The sequence below is a fragment of the Trichoderma virens genome (assembly GCF_000170995.1).
Source record: "Trichoderma virens Gv29-8 chromosome Unknown TRIVIscaffold_6, whole genome shotgun sequence".
Taxonomy (NCBI): Eukaryota; Fungi; Ascomycota; class Sordariomycetes; order Hypocreales; family Hypocreaceae; genus Trichoderma; species Trichoderma virens.
Window position 1 is genome coordinate 3,152,498 of NW_014013743.1, and position 19,656 is coordinate 3,172,153.

General features: G+C 47.0%; 7 protein-coding genes across 7 annotated transcripts; 3 read left to right on the forward strand and 4 right to left on the reverse strand.

Moving 5' to 3' along the window:
* Window positions 1-3,673: 3,673 nt before the first annotated feature.
* On the reverse strand, window positions 3,674-4,820 carry TRIVIDRAFT_28606 (uncharacterized protein; the record flags this gene model as incomplete). The annotated part of the gene is made up of 4 exons (XM_014101791.1): window positions 3,674-3,848; window positions 3,947-4,109; window positions 4,208-4,430; window positions 4,512-4,820. 4 exons carry the CDS (start codon window positions 4,818-4,820, stop codon window positions 3,674-3,676), a joined length of 870 nt encoding a protein of 289 aa, XP_013957266.1.
* Window positions 4,821-6,323: 1,503 nt separating this feature from the next.
* TRIVIDRAFT_222327 (uncharacterized protein) lies at window positions 6,324-6,636 on the forward strand (the record flags this gene model as incomplete). The annotated part of the gene is made up of 2 exons (XM_014101792.1): window positions 6,324-6,446; window positions 6,505-6,636. 2 exons carry the CDS (start codon window positions 6,324-6,326, stop codon window positions 6,634-6,636), a joined length of 255 nt encoding a protein of 84 aa, XP_013957267.1.
* Window positions 6,637-7,312: 676 nt separating this feature from the next.
* Window positions 7,313-11,074, reverse strand: TRIVIDRAFT_151071 (uncharacterized protein; the record flags this gene model as incomplete). The annotated part of the gene is made up of 3 exons (XM_014101793.1): window positions 7,313-7,607; window positions 8,091-10,493; window positions 10,611-11,074. 3 exons carry the CDS (start codon window positions 11,072-11,074, stop codon window positions 7,313-7,315), a joined length of 3,162 nt encoding a protein of 1,053 aa, XP_013957268.1.
* A 2,116-nt stretch (window positions 11,075-13,190) lies between these two features.
* TRIVIDRAFT_19925 (uncharacterized protein) lies at window positions 13,191-13,400 on the reverse strand (the record flags this gene model as incomplete). Its single annotated transcript, XM_014100880.1, has 1 exon — window positions 13,191-13,400. A coding segment is annotated over one exon (210 nt), but the record flags the coding sequence as incomplete, so codon positions are not given.
* A 1,092-nt stretch (window positions 13,401-14,492) lies between these two features.
* On the forward strand, window positions 14,493-15,845 carry TRIVIDRAFT_149245 (uncharacterized protein; the record flags this gene model as incomplete). Its single annotated transcript, XM_014101794.1, has 3 exons — window positions 14,493-14,630; window positions 14,731-15,160; window positions 15,262-15,845. 3 exons carry the CDS (start codon window positions 14,493-14,495, stop codon window positions 15,843-15,845), a joined length of 1,152 nt encoding a protein of 383 aa, XP_013957269.1.
* An 857-nt stretch (window positions 15,846-16,702) lies between these two features.
* On the forward strand, window positions 16,703-17,860 carry TRIVIDRAFT_191638 (uncharacterized protein; the record flags this gene model as incomplete). The annotated part of the gene is made up of 3 exons (XM_014101795.1): window positions 16,703-16,913; window positions 16,984-17,621; window positions 17,843-17,860. The coding sequence occupies 3 exons, from the start codon at window positions 16,703-16,705 to the stop codon at window positions 17,858-17,860; spliced, it is 867 nt and encodes a 288-aa protein (XP_013957270.1).
* Window positions 17,861-18,312: 452 nt separating this feature from the next.
* On the reverse strand, window positions 18,313-18,930 carry TRIVIDRAFT_60111 (uncharacterized protein; the record flags this gene model as incomplete). The annotated part of the gene is made up of 1 exon (XM_014101796.1): window positions 18,313-18,930. The coding sequence occupies one exon, from the start codon at window positions 18,928-18,930 to the stop codon at window positions 18,313-18,315; it is 618 nt and encodes a 205-aa protein (XP_013957271.1).
* Window positions 18,931-19,656: the final 726 nt, after the last annotated feature.

Genomic DNA, 19,656 nt, shown 5'->3' on the forward strand with positions numbered 1-19,656 from the left:
TTTCTTTTTTATTTACACTTCAGGGTGAAAACTGAGCAATGTTTGGTGCACATAGCAAGAGCTGCTTCACTCTGCTGAGTGTCCCAGGATCGATTTGTCTATATATACGAAATATTTCTCATCTTGGCTCCTCTCTCACCCCACAAGTTTCTGAATAGAGGAACTGATGAACACGGCCCATAAACTTGGATGAACCCATGTTGCTCCGTTATTCCAAAGTCCGTTCGGGAGACCAAGTTATTAGAAATTAGCCATGCAGCCACCATCTGAAAACTTGGCAGAGAGCCTGAATAATTCAATGAATCGTACTTTTACGTTAGACCGCCCCTTCGAACAGGGTTAATGTCGACAAGCAGGAAATCTGGGGTTCCATTGGAGCGCATGCAATACCACCCTCCTCCAAAAATGGTAGTACGCTGTAGATGCCGTCAGGGGGATGGCTGTCGTAGTGAAGAGCTTCCCCCGCAAACTGTCTGCAGGCGGGGGAAATGGGGATATTCTGTAATCGCCCCGAGATCTTGATTGGATTCGAGGGGATATTATCTCCAGATATCCCCACCAAACCGTGTTTCTTGCGCTCGTATGTACTCCATCAGAAGGATTCAGATCTAGCACGATGGTGAGCACTTATACCCGAAAGGTGCTAGTGGTTCACATCGCAGGAATTTGCATGTCGTGCATGCAACGAATCATATCATCGCGTGAATATATAAACATTCGCTTATGCTTCTATTCAGGATGATATTCCTCGATAAATATATCGCCGCGGCTGCATATGTATCAATATGTGCCTAGGGAGTCTATCCTAGATAACGTAACATCGTGTATGACGCTATTAATCACGATTCAATTAACCTCATCGCGTGGCTTGAATTTTATTAGACAGGGCAGGGTGTATATGGAAATGCAGACTCTTACAGCTTGGGATGGACAGGGATTGTAGCCAATAGCAGCAAGGTATGTAGCATGATAGGTAAGTGAATTCTCCATATAAACGAAGGAAGGTATCACCAAATTATGTATGTACAAACACTTACTTTGTATATATCATTTCCTGCCTCATTCATGCATAGGTTTAGCTAGCAATCAAGTCCTTACAAGGTAACTCAACCAATGCTGTCGACCTGAAAAGGAGTCACAAGTCCTAGCGGCTTACTAGCAAGTAGTGATCATCTTTGCATATCTAGTGCTTGAAGTGAGAATTGTTGTAAGACGGGCTCTATAAACCACGCAAGCGTTTAACCAGGACCGGCAGTCTCATACGACAGGTAAAAAAACACGAGGGAATCCCCAAAGCTAGCAGGGGTTTTTCCAAGCTTCATTCTGCGTTCTCCGCTAACGGCCCGATTCAACCTCTAAAAATGCCTACATAAATACACATACACCAGGATATACACCAAAAGACTTGAATCATTACAAGCAACAGTCATCTTGGTGAATTATTCGCCCAGTTAATCGGTCATGCGTCTGTATCCATCGCCCCAATATTTGGATGCGCAGTGGCGGGGCTCTGAATAGCACCGGCTTTTTTTCCATAACACCCCCATACCACTAGTGAGTGATTAGGCTATCAATGAGTTGACGGTAAACATACTGTAATCTTCGGCTTTTTACCGAATACTGTTGCAATGGGTATGTATCTACATTCATAGAGTCAAAATTCTACGGCAAACTGTCAACCTTTAATTCTGCAGCAACGTTTCAGCTGATATTCACTTGTCCTATATATCCAAGCAAATCTCGGAAACAAGTTGCCAACGAATGTCATGATTGTGATTGTTCAAGAATCGGGGTATTGACGGTGCCCACAGTCAAAAACCATAAGCCGAAGGGCAAAAGGACCGATATGATCACGCCAAACAGATGTAAAGACCGAAACGAGACCCAAAAACCAAGATAGTTTGGACAGAAGGTTACTGGATCCACGAACTGAAGCGCCAGTATGCATTTTTGGTTCGGGTTAGTCATGATTAGCACATGTTTACGTTGCTCAGGAGCATAACGTTTTGCCCGATGTGGTAGCAAACTGTGACAAACTGGTCGTGTGTCCAAGGATTAAGGCAAAATGAAAACTATAATAAGAGTAGTGAAATTAATATGCATGATTTCTTGACCTTTCTGATGGCTTCTGTTACTCTGGAGATGTGGCAAGGAGTTTCATCCCTGACTACGGAGTACTACAGGCGACAGTATTATCAACGAGACGACCTTTGTCTTCACAGCCAGCTACGTTCTATTGAGAACCAACGTCTCTCAAACACACTCCTACAGCCAAATGCGTCTTAGGAACCGATGCCGGCCCCCTCAGAAGAAGACTCAAAGCAAAGTTCCGCAATGCGTATAAGGTGGTCGTCTACTATCTCAATTAGGAGGCTCAAAGATGCATCTGACCGTGAAACCCGTTTACTTTGCTGCATGAACCCCACCGCATTATGGCATGTTTAATTAACGTCCCGCCGGATCCGCGAGACAGTTCACAAGAATTTGCGGCAACTACTGTAGCTAGCCCAAATCAGCAAGGTTGTCTCACAGAATTGGGATTCTGCATTATGTGTCTCTAGTTAATGTGACTTGGAGCTTGGGTAAATTGTAACACAAGTTTCCCCACCTACCCTAGCCTAGAGGGATACTGCAGGTCAAGGGCTTCCATGTGGCCGGAATATATTTCCCAAGTCCCCGACGGCTTATGGCCCTGGTAACTACCACTCTATAAACTATTCGTCAGCTGACTTTCTCAAGCCCAAGCAGAACTTGACCCCAGCTGCAACTCTGGCGACACATTGGGAAAGAGTTGAGGCCACAAGAGCGGTGTGTGATGCAAATTCCAGATAGAACCTATCTAGTCTTGGCGGCCAGCCAAATTTCTCTCTAATTAATAATTAATAAGTAGGTCCCCATATGCTCTCAAATGTACAACCTTATCCAAGCTTTTCTTGTATTAAAAGCTGCAAATATCGAATGAATCGCTACTGATAGCAATGCTCTAGAAAATCTACGTCATCGGGGCATGGAAAACGAGCCGCCAGCTCCCTCTTCTCCAGCTCTATAACGTCGAATGGGTAGCCTCACAGCTAAAATTATAGATGAATTGCCGTAATTCTTAAAATCTCGATAATTGTGGTGAAAGAGTGTGTCATCATGGGCGCGCATCAGGCATTTGAAAGATCACCTCCCAGCTCCTAGTAAGCTGGGGGCGTGTTTCCATCACAGACCTGACTGAGTTTGAAATGTTGAACACCCTTTTCGCCATCAATATTGACGGGGACACGGCTTACCATATATTGTCTGTTGTTAATACAACATCAAGCAGCGCCCTTAATGCCTGGATCAGAATGCTTGGATAGAGAATACTGCTTATTATCTTGAGTAGCTGAACTGCTATGCCAACATTGCTGGGACTTGAGGCGGGCTAAGACATCATTCACAGCCAAGATCCTAAAAATTGATTCGAATGCCAAGTTGGCCGTATGGAGGACGTCTTTCGTAACTTGCTCACATTGTGTGGTGAAGGCGATCAGTAACACCGCAGCAAACGAATACATATGAGTGGGTTAAAATAGCGATTTATAAATTACCCATGAGATACTAAAGTCATACTACTAAATGAAGTAATATTCCATACCTTCTCTGCCCATTTCTAGTTTGCGTAAACACTACTTTTTTGCAAAAGCCATCATTCCTCGCTTCTGGCCTTGGGAACCACAGGGTTCCGGTACGTATTAGGTAGCTTGTCAACAGCCACACCTTTCATAAAATCCTCAAATGATAATCTCTTGATGTCGGGATATGTAATATCAAGGTACGGGCCGACGTAAGTCTGCTCGTTGATAATGTAATGCTGGTAAAACCTAGAGGATATTAGCAACGTAACATAATAATTTAGATAATTTTTGAAATTGCGTCTTTCTAAAAATGACTTTGCTTTAGTTTGCACCGTAGAACTCACATTGCCATATAATCGGCTGGCGAGCTGGATGGCTGTTGTCTCACGCTCCACATTTTGTCATACAACTCCTTCGCCGAGCCTTTAACCACGACGTCTGACTTGACGTTATAGACCTTTTCGAAGGACTGAGCAATGTCGTTTAGAGACTTGGTGTCACCCACAACTATTAAATTGTGAGTAACAACCCATTGGCGTCGTTGAGATGCGTAGCAATCATTACTACAAAGGAAAAATTTGGGAAAGGGTGTCACAGTTTCTTACATCGCTTAACGCCTGTCGCGTTCTTATCAAGAATTACTCGAGCCGTGTAATCTGCAGCGTTGCCAAATGACGTGCCTTCAAAAAGCACCCCCGGTTCTCCCCAATGAGAAAAGGTCTTGGTTTTGGCATCGTATATCTCAAAGTAAGGGCTGAATAGGGTTTCAAAGAAGACACCAATCAGGATATGAACACCCTTGACCGTTTCTTTTGTCTCCAGGTACGCCTTGACTTGTATCATGGGGTCTTTGGTAAAGAGTTGGCCCGGTTCAAGTTTCGTATAGTCCAGGGACCAGTCGCTAGCCACGTAACGAGGGACTTGCTCAGCTTCGCAGGCGTCAATTAGAGCCTTTTGACCGTCAATCATCAACTTGTCGTCTCCTTGATAGCAACACACGACAATATCGCAGCCTTTGACGAACTTGGACAGTAGGGATCGGTCTTGTGCTTCGCCCTGAATAACCTCGACGTTTAAAAGTGAGGACAAAGATTGAGCCACCTTGGAGGCGTTTCGACAAAAGCCACGGAGATTGACATTGCTGGACTTCAGAAGCCGCGAGCTTAAGAGTTGGGCAAACTGACCAGTGAAACCGGCAATACCCACTGTAGTACTCATAGCTGCCTGTTCTGGGTTAAGAAGTAGAGAGGATTGCGTTGTGAGGGCCAGTTGATAGTTCTGCTTCTGTGGGATGAATTGCACGGCTCAGGTGAGGATCTGGTTTGTTTTAAAGCTTGAGCCGGATAGGTTCTCAAGACACCCATATTTGTTAGTGGCAATAGTGGCGAGGATTCAAATCCTGATGACCACGTAGCCCACATAACACGAGGCATATGTCAAACAAATCCTTAAAAGGAACAGAATTTCTGATATGTAGCTATACCTACAACTTACTGTAGAGTCAGGTATAATTCAGGTAGATTATACACTACCACCGCGGCTATCTTGAGGTTCTAGTTACAAAGTTCAGCTCAGAGAAGCAGTAGCTAAGCCCACTTAGTCGGGGACGAGATCCGGCGTCCCCCGGTCATCTTGATTGTGCGCTTCTGGACCCCACTTAGCCGGGGAGAAACCTTTGTTCCGCGGGATATCGGCTACGAACCCGGACGATGAGCAAGAAAGCTTACTGCTGCCACATGGAGGAGCACATTTTTTATTGCATATATTTTATGAGTGAAATCATGTATTGGAGGAGTATAGGAAGTTCTAGGTCCAAAATGCCGACATTGTGTCTTCTACAACATTTATTCGAACTATTATCAAATTACCTGGTCGCCACCGTACCACGGCGAATTAAGACTCGCCACAGCCCAAAAGAGCTTCGTGTCAATATTGTCTCTGTTGCAGCAGTCACATAATAGCACCTATTCCCATAGAACGACTGCAGGAATCGTGCTTATAGTTGGCGCCGTGATTTTGATTTAATGCTGAATGAATTGGCTATGCTTTACCAATGTAGCCGTACAACGATGACAAAAATTCTAGTGTCCAGTACGCACACAATATGTAGCAATAAAGCATGCCGTTATGTTGAATATGGTATGGCTCACGCACACCACCATGGGCATTTTGTTCCCATATACCAACCGCTCAAGTCATGTCTTTTGTCTGGTTTCTTTTCTTAAACGCAATCTCAATGTGAAACTATTGAGAATTTGAATCACTCTGTAAACCTAACACTACATTTTGATACTGGCATTAAATGACAACCCAATTGTTAGATCGATACCTGTGTAGACAGAACCTCAATCTATGACTCCCAAAGCACCAGGTTTGATACTTACGAATCCACCTCGACTGTTCCAATATAATGGGAAGCACCAAGTACGACTCGTAGAAGGGTTCTGTACAGATATAATACTTACCTTGGTTTGGGTGGCCAATATCAACTATCCACGTACAACAAGCGAACTTACAGGCAACTTATGTTTTGGGTCTACATGGGAAACGTGTCGGGGAAAAACGACATCCAATCATCCGACAAGAGGCCCAGTTCCACGAGGAACGATGCGCCCATCCCAAGGTTTGGCGCAGATTCCCCGTAGCTCATCGAATCTCAAGGTGCTGCTTCAGCCGATGGTGCCTGCGAGGCTCGACTAATTCCCTGCTGTTGCTGATACAATGGCGTTTGTAAACGTCTTCCACTCGCCATTTGTTGTCCCATCCCTGGCCAGGACCACCGCGATACATGCACGGCTGTGTCCAGCAGGCGCTGTACAATTTTCTGACAGCGCACTACCTGCCGTATGTCCCCTCCGACTTTTCCAATAATGTCAAAGGCTGTTTGCAATGTGCTGATTAGGTCCTCTTCGGAAAACCGAGCACATCGGATACTCAAGACAACACTATGGAAGCCCCCGTTGATCTTGACTGGCTTTTGAATAACCAGGAACTCGATTATGGGACTCCCGCGCCGCTGATGCCTGGGAGTTAGAGTTCTATGCACTCCGCTGAAGAAAATACTGCTCCGAGTCGCCACGGGCCTTTATTGCTGCTCCAGCTATCAGATTACAGTAGGAAGAGGGAAAGTAATATACATAATAGAGAAATCCTGTTTTATATTTATTATGAGATCTGGTAAATAATTCTCGAGGATCTATGTATGTTTTCCAAGACAAGAGTACATAGCCAGTTAGACAGACACTGACATACATCTGGCAACAATAATAGGGCATACACCTGCTGTAAGATGGCTCAATGAGCCGTGGCGCCGTTTAACTAGACCGGATAACACCTTCACAGTGTGTACGATATGTTCAATCACCTTAGACGTGTTCCATAGTGATCAATATAGTATGTGTGAGTTACCTGAAAACAAAGTACGCGACTAGAACGTGGCTTATCTCGGTATGCATCAAGGAATCCGCTTCACCCTCCAACAGCCACACTCGGTTTGCATGTGCACATCACACGCTGCAAAAATGGGCGCGATGGTTTTGCTACATGAAATTTAGAATCGACTTAAGGTGCTACACCCTACACACATGCAGCTAACAGATCTCAAGTATAAATAAACCTGGACCCCTTGAACCCACCTCTGATAAAGGTATAAAAACATAAAGGTTGTGCGGCGGTTACAACCGACTAGCAGTGGGGTTGGGAAACCGAGATCAAGGCATTGAAGGCACATTTTGCTTGTGATAGGCCATACAGGTACCATTTTCCAAAGCAGAGGTCTCATGATTATGAAGATTTTCCTGCAGCAGCCTGACGACGGCCTCATGCCCGTTCACCGCGGCCCTAGAAAGCGGCGTCTGGCCGTCCCCGTTGTGCGCCTCGACGTCGGCGCCGTGCTTGAGCAGCAGCCTGACGACGGCCTCATGCCCGTTCGCCGCGGCCCTCCAAAGCGGCGTCTGGCCGTCCCCGTTGTGCGCCTCGACGTCAGCGCCGTACTCGAGCAGCAGCCTGACGACGGCCTCATGCCCGTTCGCCGCGGCCCTCTAAAGCAGCGTCTGGCCGTCCCCGTCGTGCGCCTCGACGTCGGCGCCGTACTTAAGCAGCAGCCTAACGACGTCCTCGCGCCTGTTTTGCGCAGCCCTAAAAAGCGGCGTCTGGCCGTACCCGTCGTGCGCCTCGACGTCAGCGCCGTACTCGAGCAGCAGCCTGACGACGTCCTCGCGCCCGTGTTGCGCGGCCCTAGAAAGCGGCGTCTGGCCGTTCCCGTTGTGCGCCTCGACGTCAGCGCCGTACTCGAGCAGCAGCCTGACGACGGCCTCATGCCCGTTCGCCGCGGCCCTCTAAAGCAGCGTCTGGCCGTCCCCGTCGTGCGCCTCGACGTCAGCGCCGTACTTAAGCAGCAGCCTAACGACGTCCTCGCGCCTGTTTTGCGCAGCCCTAAAAAGCGGCGTCTGGCCGTACCTGTCGTGCGCCTCGACGTCAGCGCCGTACTCAAGCAGCAGCCTGACGACGGCCTCATGCCCGTTTTGCGCGGCCCTGGAAAGCGGCGTCCGGCCAAACTTGTCCATCAAGTTGGTGTCGAGTGCGTTTGAAGTAAGGAGAAATGCATGGGTTATTACCTCTTCGCCTTGCTCTGCAAGATATGAGAGAATACCTCTTCGCCGTGAAAAATGGAAGTTACGTCCAAAGTCGGTCTGTTTGTTTCCATCCTGGCAATACTGTTCAAACATGCTGCGAAGAGGAGACATCGCGGGGCTGATTTCCACCAGGGCCTTTAAAAACGCCCGAGTTGCTTCACCACTATTGGTAGCTAGCGCCGCAAAAATTGGTGGGCCGTAGCGCTCATCTTGTACTTCAAAGCACGATAGGATGGATGGGTGACGTCTAATGAGATTCCCCATATTATGCTCCGCCAATATATATAAAAGACTCGCATTTTTATGTCGGCGTACTTCGTGTCTTTCAAATAGATTGTCGAGCTTAATCCAGTCGACATGCTGGAAGGTCTGAAGAAAACTCGACTGGTTGACTCCGCCCCCTTCTGCTGCATCTGCATGGTATAGAACGTTTCGTATGGCGTACTCAAGCAACGGAAATGCCGCATCTGCCGATTGGCGGAGTTCTGCAGCTTGCTGGGATGATGCTTTCGGAAGTGAATTGGACATGTTTAAATAAGTGGCTTCAGAAATGCTCATGTAGTTAAGACAGCACTGCTTTAGTCTTTCATGGCTTTCTCCTTGAAAGTTTCCTCCGAGGTCAGACCAAATCTCCCTTAACCCATTTTCTTTGAGAAGAAAGTCCTTGACTGACTCGTGAATGAATTGAATCGTTGGAGTTTTGGACTTGGTGACTTCGGTAAGCCCTTTAGAGGAATCGAGGATGAACCTTTTCATAACGGATGTTGTAATGTCATCGGGGTTCCACTCGGATAGAACCTCTGGTTCAGTACCAGACAGGATGGCAAAGTACAACTGTTCTGGCTTCAACGGCTGTCTCGCAAACAGCACCCACTGAATACAGAGAAGCAGTTCATCTCTGTTGTGGTGGTCCCGTGTCAGAATATCGCGGAACAGTTCGTGTAGGTCCCCAGGGATATCTCGCAGTTTTTTTCGTAGTTCATGAATGCGACCCCTGTCATGCCCCTTGTTCAGGATCCCCACCACTAGTACAACCCACATGAAAACTCCAGATGCCTTTTCTTGGAGATCGGCACGAATCTGCTCGGCGAGGCAACTGTGTCCAATCCTCAACTCGCTGTCCACGTAGTTGACTATATCCTGGTGATGTCCTTCGTGTCCTTCGAGAGTTAGGCTAAGTCCTTTTGTAATGGAAATATGAGGGTAGTGCCTGCTTGAAAAGCAGACCCGGAAGCTAATACCAGCTGGCGTGGTTATTTTGCTCAAGGATTCGAAATACGATATCATATCTCGGATTTGATCCTCTTCACATTCATCTAAAGCGTCAATAAAACACAGAAGGCAGGACTTTCCAAGACCCTGCACAACTTGTTCGAAAAGTACTTTCAGTGATTCGACGCTCCATTGGTGGTATCCACTCTTCCTTATTGTTAATCCGAGGGAATCAAAGATGTCCTGACGTTCGGGTAGTCGTTCGAGAAGCTGCAGTAGTATGGACCGGTACATTCCAAGTGTAGAATTCTCCAGATCGTCTCCCCGCGCGTTGAAGAAAAAGGAGATAATAATCATGTCCTTTATCTTCTTCCGAGCATTAGCAAGAGCAAACTTCATCAGTGTCGATTTCCCTGTCCCAGGCTTCCCTTTGATCCACAAAAAGCCGAGATGTTCGCTAAGCTTGTCGGGATTAAGCCAGTCGAGATATTCAGACGTCTGTAGCAGCCATTTACAGGTCCTGGCGTGAGCGTTCTTGATGGTTATATGGCGAGCATCGATTTGGGTGAACCGCAGCGAGTCCAGTAGCGCACGTTTTTCTTCGTCATTGAGCGTCTGGTTCTCTCCTCTTCTGGGCTGCGCTGAGACGCCGCTTGCCGTCCTCCGGAGAGCCTCGACGTCGTTTTGAGGAATTCGACAAAGAAGATCTTTCGCATATGCAGCCGCCGCCATCGCTGCATACCCTTGCCACTCCTTGTTCTTGTGCGAATCCGAATAGTCACAGATGCCGCGAATAACCAGACAGGGGAAGTTGCTCATCAGTCCTGCCGCTTCCATTTCGAAACATATAATGTCCTTTTCAGATGCCAGAGCATCCCGAATCTGAGCGTCCTTCATTAACTGGTTCGCTGAAGCAATTATGCCGTAGTGAATGGCTGGATTGTCCTCGTCTCTGGTCCGTTCGGAACGCGATATCAGTTTTGATGGATTGTTACCACAGAATGCGGCACAATTTGAGTCATTGTTTAGAGGATGAGTGAATTCGCTTTGATATAACTTATCGCTGCTTGGGTCCGGTCGCTTATACGCCTGTCGTAGTCTTGGTCTCTTCTCGAGAGTGCTGTTGATGGCCTCCTCAAGCCTATGCCCATTGATCTCATACAGTGCCTTTATCCCATTCACTGCAGTTCGTAGGATGGTTGGCGGCTGGTTTAGAAACCCCGTTGTATGAAATTTCTGACCTTGTATTGTCTTGCCGAAGTCGTACTGGAACACACCACCCATCCCATCTCGAGGCTCACTAACCGCAATGTCGCCAAGACGTATATCGTGCTTCAGACTTGGCGCACCGCCGCCGATACCGACCATTAGACCGATCTTAACATTAGGAAAGCTGTGCAACATATCTTTAGCCACGATAGCTGCAGATGCGATGCCGTACTCTCCGCTAGGTAAGACAGCAATAACGACATTGTGCTTCCCCATACGGCCTAGGGTGTAATCGTTGTTGTCACTGGGGGACACATATTCCGGTCCCTCGTGCTTTTCATCCAAAAAAGCTTGTGCGGCAACATACTCCGTAGTTATGGCGCAGATCCAACCAACTGTGTAGTCATCGCGGGCCATCGCTCCCTGGGCAGTGCTCACCATCGGTGTCTGAGCATCATTACAATCTATCTTCCTCCTCTTCTCTGAGCCAGATATGGCTTCATGATCATTCTCAGGCGCAAATGTTTTCTTCGGCATCATCTAAGGGATTTAGCTAATAGTATGGAAGCACATCAAGACGTGAGGACTTGAGGAGGACGGAGTCGACTTGAAGCCCAGTACGGTCCAGAGGGCTGTCCCTACTACCTAGAGATGTTGTGCCTGGCTGCAGATGGGTATGATCGCCAGCACGGCAACCGACCGGGCAGCGCAACTTGTCACTTCAATCGCGGGTGTCAGTGGCATTTAGGATCTTTGCCGAAGTTCAGTGACAAGGTGCGCTCTGCAGCGATTATGAAAGAAGCCAAGACAATGCGACTTTTGCTCAAACGAATGGCGGTTAGGCACACTTAGGCAGAAGCAAAGTTGGTCAGAATCAGTGATCAGCAATCTTCAGAGGCTGCCCGCTCGACTCGGCTGCAGGCGCTTACTACACTGCTCGCCCAATAAACTCATTCTCGCCGCATATTAATTATCCTTGTACCATTGGTCCGTAGACCAACCGATCTTGCCGTCCGCACTCGACCCACCAAGTTGTAAATTAGTTCAACCGTAGGTCAAGGGGTGCCCAATATATAAGTGCTCTGAGCGTCTTGTGTCCAGTCAACCGTCGACAGCAGCGACTGGTCTCTTCAAGTCAGGAGCCTGCTTATGGGCAATTTGTCGAAGGCAGCAGAGCTGACTACCCTCGCTCGCGCTTCCCCCATCACCGTGTTCGAGCTAACAAGACCGCCAATATTCTCCTCCATCCTTCATCGCAGACCCTCGAGCACGAGAACAGCATGGCGCCAGCGCTTCGCGGCACGCCCACGACCAGCTCTTATCGCTCTTGCCAGTGTCGTACCGCAAAGAGCTCGGTGACTTAGATACCACAGGCCGTCTATCACGGCTTACGTTGGGAAAGAGTTCGTCCTGAAGTCGCCCGCCAGCACGCACAGCTGGCTATAGGTTACGGCGTCGCCCGTGCCACAGCGTCCGCTCACCACCAGTTCGTGCTCGGTCGGAGATCTTCGTCACAGAGCGTATAGTCCTGCCTCTCATCTAGACAACGGGCCGGGTGTTCCTAAAGCCCTGTTTGCGCATTCTGCCCGAGCCTCGAATGGACCCAATACTTCTCATGCCAAATGGTGTGCGGCAGAAGGTCGGTGGTCGTGGACACCCACCCGCCCAGTCAGAAATGCTCGCGATTCCACCACATGTTGTGTCTGAGCCGGCTAAACATGGATCTGTCGTCCGCAAGGGTCAGCTGCACGGCTACATACGGCGCTGGAACCTGTGCACCAATCTCGTTCACGACAGTTTTGCCTTATGCTTGTGATACAGTAAAAGGCGTAATTATGTACATCGTCGCCTCAAATTAATGCTTAAGATTTCAGGATTCACCAAGATTGTGCTCTTCAGGCAGCTGCAGCATTCTTACTCTAATAACTGAATCATGGAATGCTACAAAGGCGGAATTAGTGTCGCCCTTTGTTAAGTTAATTAAATAAGCAACGGGTGCAGCAAAGTGGCTCCTTGCTATTATATAGGGATCCACTGTAAGTCGGCTCTCTCTCAGATTCCTATTAACATTTGCGCTCACAGGGGGAGGAGATACCGGCCTGTACAACCCAGCGGATGTGGTGCCGCGGAAATCATCTATGTTGGTGGTCGCCACATTTTCCCCCTGGGTAGTGAGGAGCTTCTGGGCGGTAAGTATTTTCTGCAAAAACGCCGAGTTGGACGAGAGCCCTGCCTAAAATCAGTCATCTTCTTCTTCCAACAACAGAGTCTGCCTTTCGTGGTCTGGAAACTTTGACCAAGACTTACCGAAAACTCCCGATGATGTTTCTGCTTCAAAAGTTATCGAACCCATTCCATCAACACCGTCATAACTAGTATCCTGACCTGCTATCTCATTTTGGCCAAGTCTCTGGATCAGGGTATCATGGCCTCCACGCACAGCGAATCTCGGGTTACTTGCTGCACTGAAGGCCTCTACAGGCAGCGACGAGAGTGATGAGGCCATATTACCATCATTGTGCCGCGGTATAAGTGCTTGGAGAAGCGCCTCTATATCCGCAAGCCTGTTCTCAAGGCGATTAAAAGACTGCCTATCCGGTGCCACTGTAGATGATTTAGCGCCTTCTCGATAATAGCAAGGAGTTCCCAGCTCTTCACACAGGTCGCATGTCGGTCGCGATCCATCACACCGAGACTTGCGCTGTCTGCAGGCCTCGCAAGCATGGGCTATTCGCTTTCTCTTGTTGGAGGTCTTGACCTGAATAGCATCGCCTGAACGATTTAAGTCCTCCATTCTCAGCATTCCTGCCGTGTTAAGTCCCCGGCTTCTCGGATAGCACACATCAATGACTGTAATTACGACAAAAACGGGAGCAAAGGCGTTTTAGGTCAAGGGGCAGGGACAATACCAGTGCTATGCCTTTGGGTTAAGAAAAACGGAAACAGCAGCACAGGTTAAGCGGGATAATAATGATGCTAAGTTTAACCAGAGCCAAAAATAGGCCCATGAGTTCGTTGGGGCGAGAGTCTTTAAGTTTGGGGCCGCGACTTTACAAACCGGATTCCACAAAATTACTACCCTTTGGTTCCGCTTTTAGTGACCAACTTTGAGGCTTTGGTGGAACCAACGGGTAAGCAAATACTACCTACCCGTTACTATAGTTCCACCATTGGTAACTACGTTGACTTCGCAGGGAAGAAGATGTGAAATTAATACTCGTCGTAGGGGTCATCAGCTTATGCTTAGGATGGATGAGTGTAGTAAAAGAGAAACTCGTTGCACGCTTCCCGGCCCCACGGATGATAACATATGTTGTGCAGTATTGCTATTTGAGAATAATGTCTCTGAACTAAGCAGCAACTCATGCACCTACTAGAGTAGCGAGCCGGGGTGGAACAGAGTTGCTACCAAGCGCGAGCGAAATTATTCAGAAGAAACAGAATTTCAATGACAATATTGTGCTAACGAAGCGAATGAAGATAAGTGGCCTCGAAGCGATGGCAGTTGACTTGAGATTTCGGAAATTGATCATCTTCTATGGAGTAGTTTGCAGGTGCTTAATACTAGTTGCCCGCCGAGTCAACCGTGGGTCTCGTATTAACTCGCACTTTTCGTACTTACCCGAGATACTTGAAGGCTATCTGCACCAAGTGGCACAGCGCTAGTCAGATTCGTCTCATCTCTAACACGCAATATGTGAAGAGGCCCCACCTCCTTTCATCATTCAGCTCGCCCTTCGTAAAGATCTTGTGTAGAAATTCCTTCCTTCCATGATAAGTCCAACGCGAGTTTATGCGAGAGGACCCCGAGAACCCAAAGCAACCCAAGCCAATGATGGAACGACATCAAGGCGTGGCCCGGGCCCCTGCATCCGCTGCCACACCGACTCGCGCGAGCTTGAGGACGAGTGCGAGAAGGTCGCATCCCAAAACGAGGACAGGGTGCAAAACTTGCAAAAGGAGGAAGATCAAGGTGCTGAATTCATTCCCCTCCCAAGAACGGAGATGCTCATCCCAGAAACCCGTTCACTTTCACTTTCACTTTATTTTTCTGGCGTTAACCCACAAAACAGTGCGATGAGACACAGCCAGCATGCCGAAACTGTCTCAAGCATTCCGTTACATGTGACTTTCAAAAAACTGCCGGTGTTGCAAATGCCTTGTCACATCCAGAATGTCCTCTTGTCTTGGTCGATCTGGAATTGCTCCACAACTTCACCTCGGCTACTTTTTCTACCCTCTCTACCGATCCAACTCTTCGTACCGTTTGGAAGACAGCCATTATCCGCAAAGCCATAGATTGCGACTATGTGATGCGCTCTATCCTTGCTGTATCAGCTATGCATCTCGCGCAGTATAGACCAGAGCGCCGTGAGAATTACATGAGACATGGCATTCACCATCACCATCTTGCTAGTGGTGCAGCTACTAGTCTACTCAGAGATCCTCTACCAGAGAACTGTGAAAATTTGTGGATTTTCAGTGTCTTAACGATGTATTTTGGTGTGTCAATATGTCGTTAATACTCCTCCACCTGTCACCCATCAGGTCCAATGACATTTCTGTGCATTGAGTGCTAACATTTGATACATTGGCAAATCTAGCATTGGGAACTCCCAGAACATCAGAGACATCGCTCCTTATCGGAGATTCTGTTTTCCCAGACTGGATTTTCCTCCTGTCTGGTGTGAAGCACCTCCTCGTGCTTATCCAGCAAACTGCCCGGTCTGGAATTCTCTCGTCTTTTATCAACCATGGCAGTGCCCGTTGGAAATCATCTCACGAACCCCAGCATGAAAAGTCCAATATCCTAGACTTATTATACCAAAGAGTGACATCGGCGGTGACCGATGAACACGAGCTGAGTGTCTACCGACATGCCATTCACGAACTGCGATGTCAAATAAGCTTCACGCTTGCATCAAATTCAAAAGCGTTGGACATTATGGATGCATTTGTGTGGCAATTCGAGGTTGCCGAAACCTTTATGCCGCTTTTAAGGCAGATGAAAATGGAGGCCATTGTTATTTTTGCCCATAGCTGCGTAATCCTCAATGCACTACAAGGTAATAAATGGTTACAGGGATGGGGAGAGTTCCTTATCTCCAAGGTTTGGACGATTCTGGATGACGAGCATAAAACATGGGTTGACTGGCCTATACAAGAGATTGGCTGGGTTCCCCCGTGAGGATAATAGCCCTCGATAGAACTCTAATACCATCATCGTTTATTGTTATTTATTTCAAGGTTCGAAAATCTGTGTCACGGAGTCAGCGATAGAAGCTTCACAAATCTGCTGCGTCTTCGCCAGCTTTGCTCTTCTAGACAAGAAGTTCATTTTCAACTGCCTTCGTTATTCGGGGCCTAGAGGGAAATTTTGTGGGAGATCTGACAAGAAGACCAGACATGTATAGTGTTTTGATCTTCCACAAGATATTCGTGGTCCTCAACAGTAGCTTTGGTTCGACGAATTCTGGAGCCGCCCAATAAATGGCTGTCTCGAATGAGAGAGCATCATTCCACATATAGACTTCAGCTCGAGCTCTGACCAAGTCAGGCCATTCGTGGTGGAGGCCGCTAAGAAAACAGACCCTGTAGCGTAGCACCGAGCCCTACTGAATGCTGGTGGCGATGTCCTCGCACTATATCCGAGTCTCGGATCAAGTGCGAAATCGACCCTACCTACGTAGTCTTTGTGGGCCAGTTCCACGATGAGTCTCTGGCATCAACCAAGACTTGCCCCTAAATAATTCCATATGGAGTAAGGGTGTGCCAGAACGATCCATAAGGCCCAAGCGAATATTGCCAAGCTCTCTTGGAACTGGGACTAAGCCTCGCATTTTTTGAACAAATTGAGAGAGCCATTAGCCAACCGATGTATAAAAGTTTGTTTGCCCACCAATAGCACATGTAACATATTTTGACATTCCGTTTTCCCTTCTTTTGGCCCTTTCTTCTTGTCTATTTGACTCAAATTGGAGGAAAAAGAATATCAGAGTTGCCATACTTCTTTCGGCCCTCACTTTCTTCCATTTGAAGCCAATGATGACGCCAACCAGCACCGTGCTAGCCTCTCGAAATGCCACCGCGGTCCCTACACCTGTTGCGTATGACTTCCGCCTCTATCGATATACGCCATCGCTAGAAGTCCCAATAGTGGCTGTTGCTGTGTTCGCTATCCTCACCGGGTATCATGCCATCCTTATCAAGCGGCATCGGTCTTTCTACTTTACTGCATTCACAATCGGCGGCCTGTGTAAGTTCATTTCTCACCACATGGAGGAAACCCTCCTTATTTACGATTCTAATTATTTCTTAATATCCAGTCCAATGTCTAGGTTATGCCGGTCGCATTTGGTCACATTACGATCCCATGGCTATTGGTGGCTTTGTTATCCAGGCTATATTAATTCTCGTTGCCCCAGCGTTGTACGCCGCTTCCATTTATATGATCTTGACACGCCTCATCCGCTCCATCAATGCTCAACATTTATCCATCGTCCCGGTTCGTTGGCTCACAAGAATCTTCGTTGCCGGCGACGTTGTGTCGTTTGTTATGCAAGCCGGTGGTGGTGGCATTCAGGCAGCTGGAACACTTGATCTCTATAACCTTGGCGAAAAAATCATCATTGTCGGGCTCTTTGTGCAGATTGCTTTCTTCGGCTTCTTTATCGTCACAACAGTCATGTTTCACTACAAGTCTGTCGCAACTCCTACCCCTGCTGCAAGAGCCGAAGTCGTCCGTTGGAAACGCCACATCTACGTCCTCTACACAACCAGCTGCCTGATTCTTGTCCGAAGTATATTCCGCGTCATCGAGTATCTACAAGGCAACGGCGGGTATTTGATATCCCACGAGGTATTCCTCTATGTATTTGATGCTCTGCTCATGGCTTCTGTCATGAGTACTTTTGCCGTCTGGTATATAGGAGATCTTGAGCAGGACAAGGACAAGCTACGGGAAGTTGTCTCCCAATCTAGCTATGGGGTTACCGGTAATGAGATTTGTGCCAGTCAACAGCCAGTAGAGTTAAAACAGTTAGTATAATTATGTTATATTCCGGAAGTGTTTCATACAGAATTACGCATATCATATAAAACTTTAACTGATGTCTATGAGTTAATATAAAAATTACAAGTGGGCAACACAATATGTGCATACATCTTCACTTTCGTTTATTATAGTTTAGAATAGCCGGTTAATCACATAAGAACCAGTCTAAATATGTTCAGGACTCTGCTACTTAACATGCATTACCCTAATATCTGGCTTAGCCTCTTCGCCGACGTAAATCAAAACTGCGACTTGCTACTTGAGAGTTACGTACCTACTGGCCTTGGGTGTAAGATTTATCATATGTCAGTTATAAGACTAAGGATCAGAATTATGTTTACCAGAATTGAACTAGAGAAAACTACCTTGCTCTTTTCGTTGAATTCGTATTTCACTTATATGGAGAGTCGCAGGACCGTTCATTCCCCTCACTAACACGTTGTTTAAAGAATTCCATCCCTTCAATTGGCAAACAGAGCCAGAGAGACTGAATGGAATGAAATGAGCTAACCTTGCTTACACAACTTTGCCCTAAAATACAACAAGTACCCGGACAAGTGTGCAGACATTATAAGATAGCTACATAAGCAGCTTACATCATTTACTGCAAAAAGAGACTCATAGTCATAATTACTGGTGACCCATCAGCTCGGATGAGGTTAACACCAGCTTGTGGGTGTCTATTTTGGTTCCACAAAACTTCCCACTGTGCTATGGACTGCTTCATAAGAGCACCCGTAGTATAAGCCCAGTCCGATGCTGAGAGGGGCTGATTCGTCCTAATGCCAAAAATTCCTGAAGCCTGTTCATTGCCTGGGTCCAGCTCATCCGCTGGTGCCGTGACCTGCGAGACCTTGGCAACGCCTGAGGGTAGCAAAACAGATATAATTGTGCTGTCGAGATTGAGACCGTCTTGAGATGTTCTGCATAAGGCTTGTATATAGTTGGCGTAGTTAAGGGCCGAAATCCCACCATTTAGAAACAGCTGTACATTTTTCTCCTTGAAATTGAAGTAGTCATTGATAGTGCGCGCGACGTCTGAACCAGAGGTTGGCCAATTGAGCGTCGTAATACGAGCATCTTGTGGCGTCTGCCCAGACCTAGGAGTTTGAAATCGAACGTAGCAGTTTTCAAAAGAGACGATATCAACTGCACTGGCAAGCAGAGGCAAGCACAAGGCGACCCCAAGTGATAGAAGATTGCTGGTAGAAACGCGCATATCGGTATAGGTTCAAGATATTTACTGAGGACTTGACATTGAAAGAGAAGCCAAAAGGCCTTTAAATGATATTGGAACGGGGAACGTGCATATGTTGAACACCTGGCACTGAATATTAATATAACATTGTACGCTGTACCGTTGAAGAGCTGATGGTCAACTCACTGGAAATCTGCAAGTTTACTTGATGAAAGAAACTTATCAATCAGCCCTAATTTCTTACTGCTGATAGGCCGAATTGATTCAGCTCGCAAAAGTACCAGCAAGGGTTTATTCTAATATGGGTACTGAAATACTTATTTATATATAGCGTGGTAAATTTGCTTACATGTTAATTGATTATATAACGCACCAGTATATTTGCTTATCCAACTGTGTCAAACACTCTATTAGTCTCTTCGTATCGTGTGTATAAGCTTAAATGTTAACCCTACGTACTCACTGTGGTCTTATTTAGCTGAGTACCTTTGCAATTGAGATCTTTGCCTTAATATAATTTATTCAGAGGTTGGTTACAATTTAGTTATAATAGCAATGCAAAAAAGAGTAAGTTATAAATAGATATAAACACAGACCAAATTACCAATCGCATATTGCCTATACTGATTTTGTGGGGTTATCTCTTACTCTACATAACCGGCGTCAGCTTCAGCGGGAGTGTATAGCTTTCAATTTAGTAGTCTAAAATCTGCTCTATTTACATTCCACCAGAGCTTTGGTCGAGTC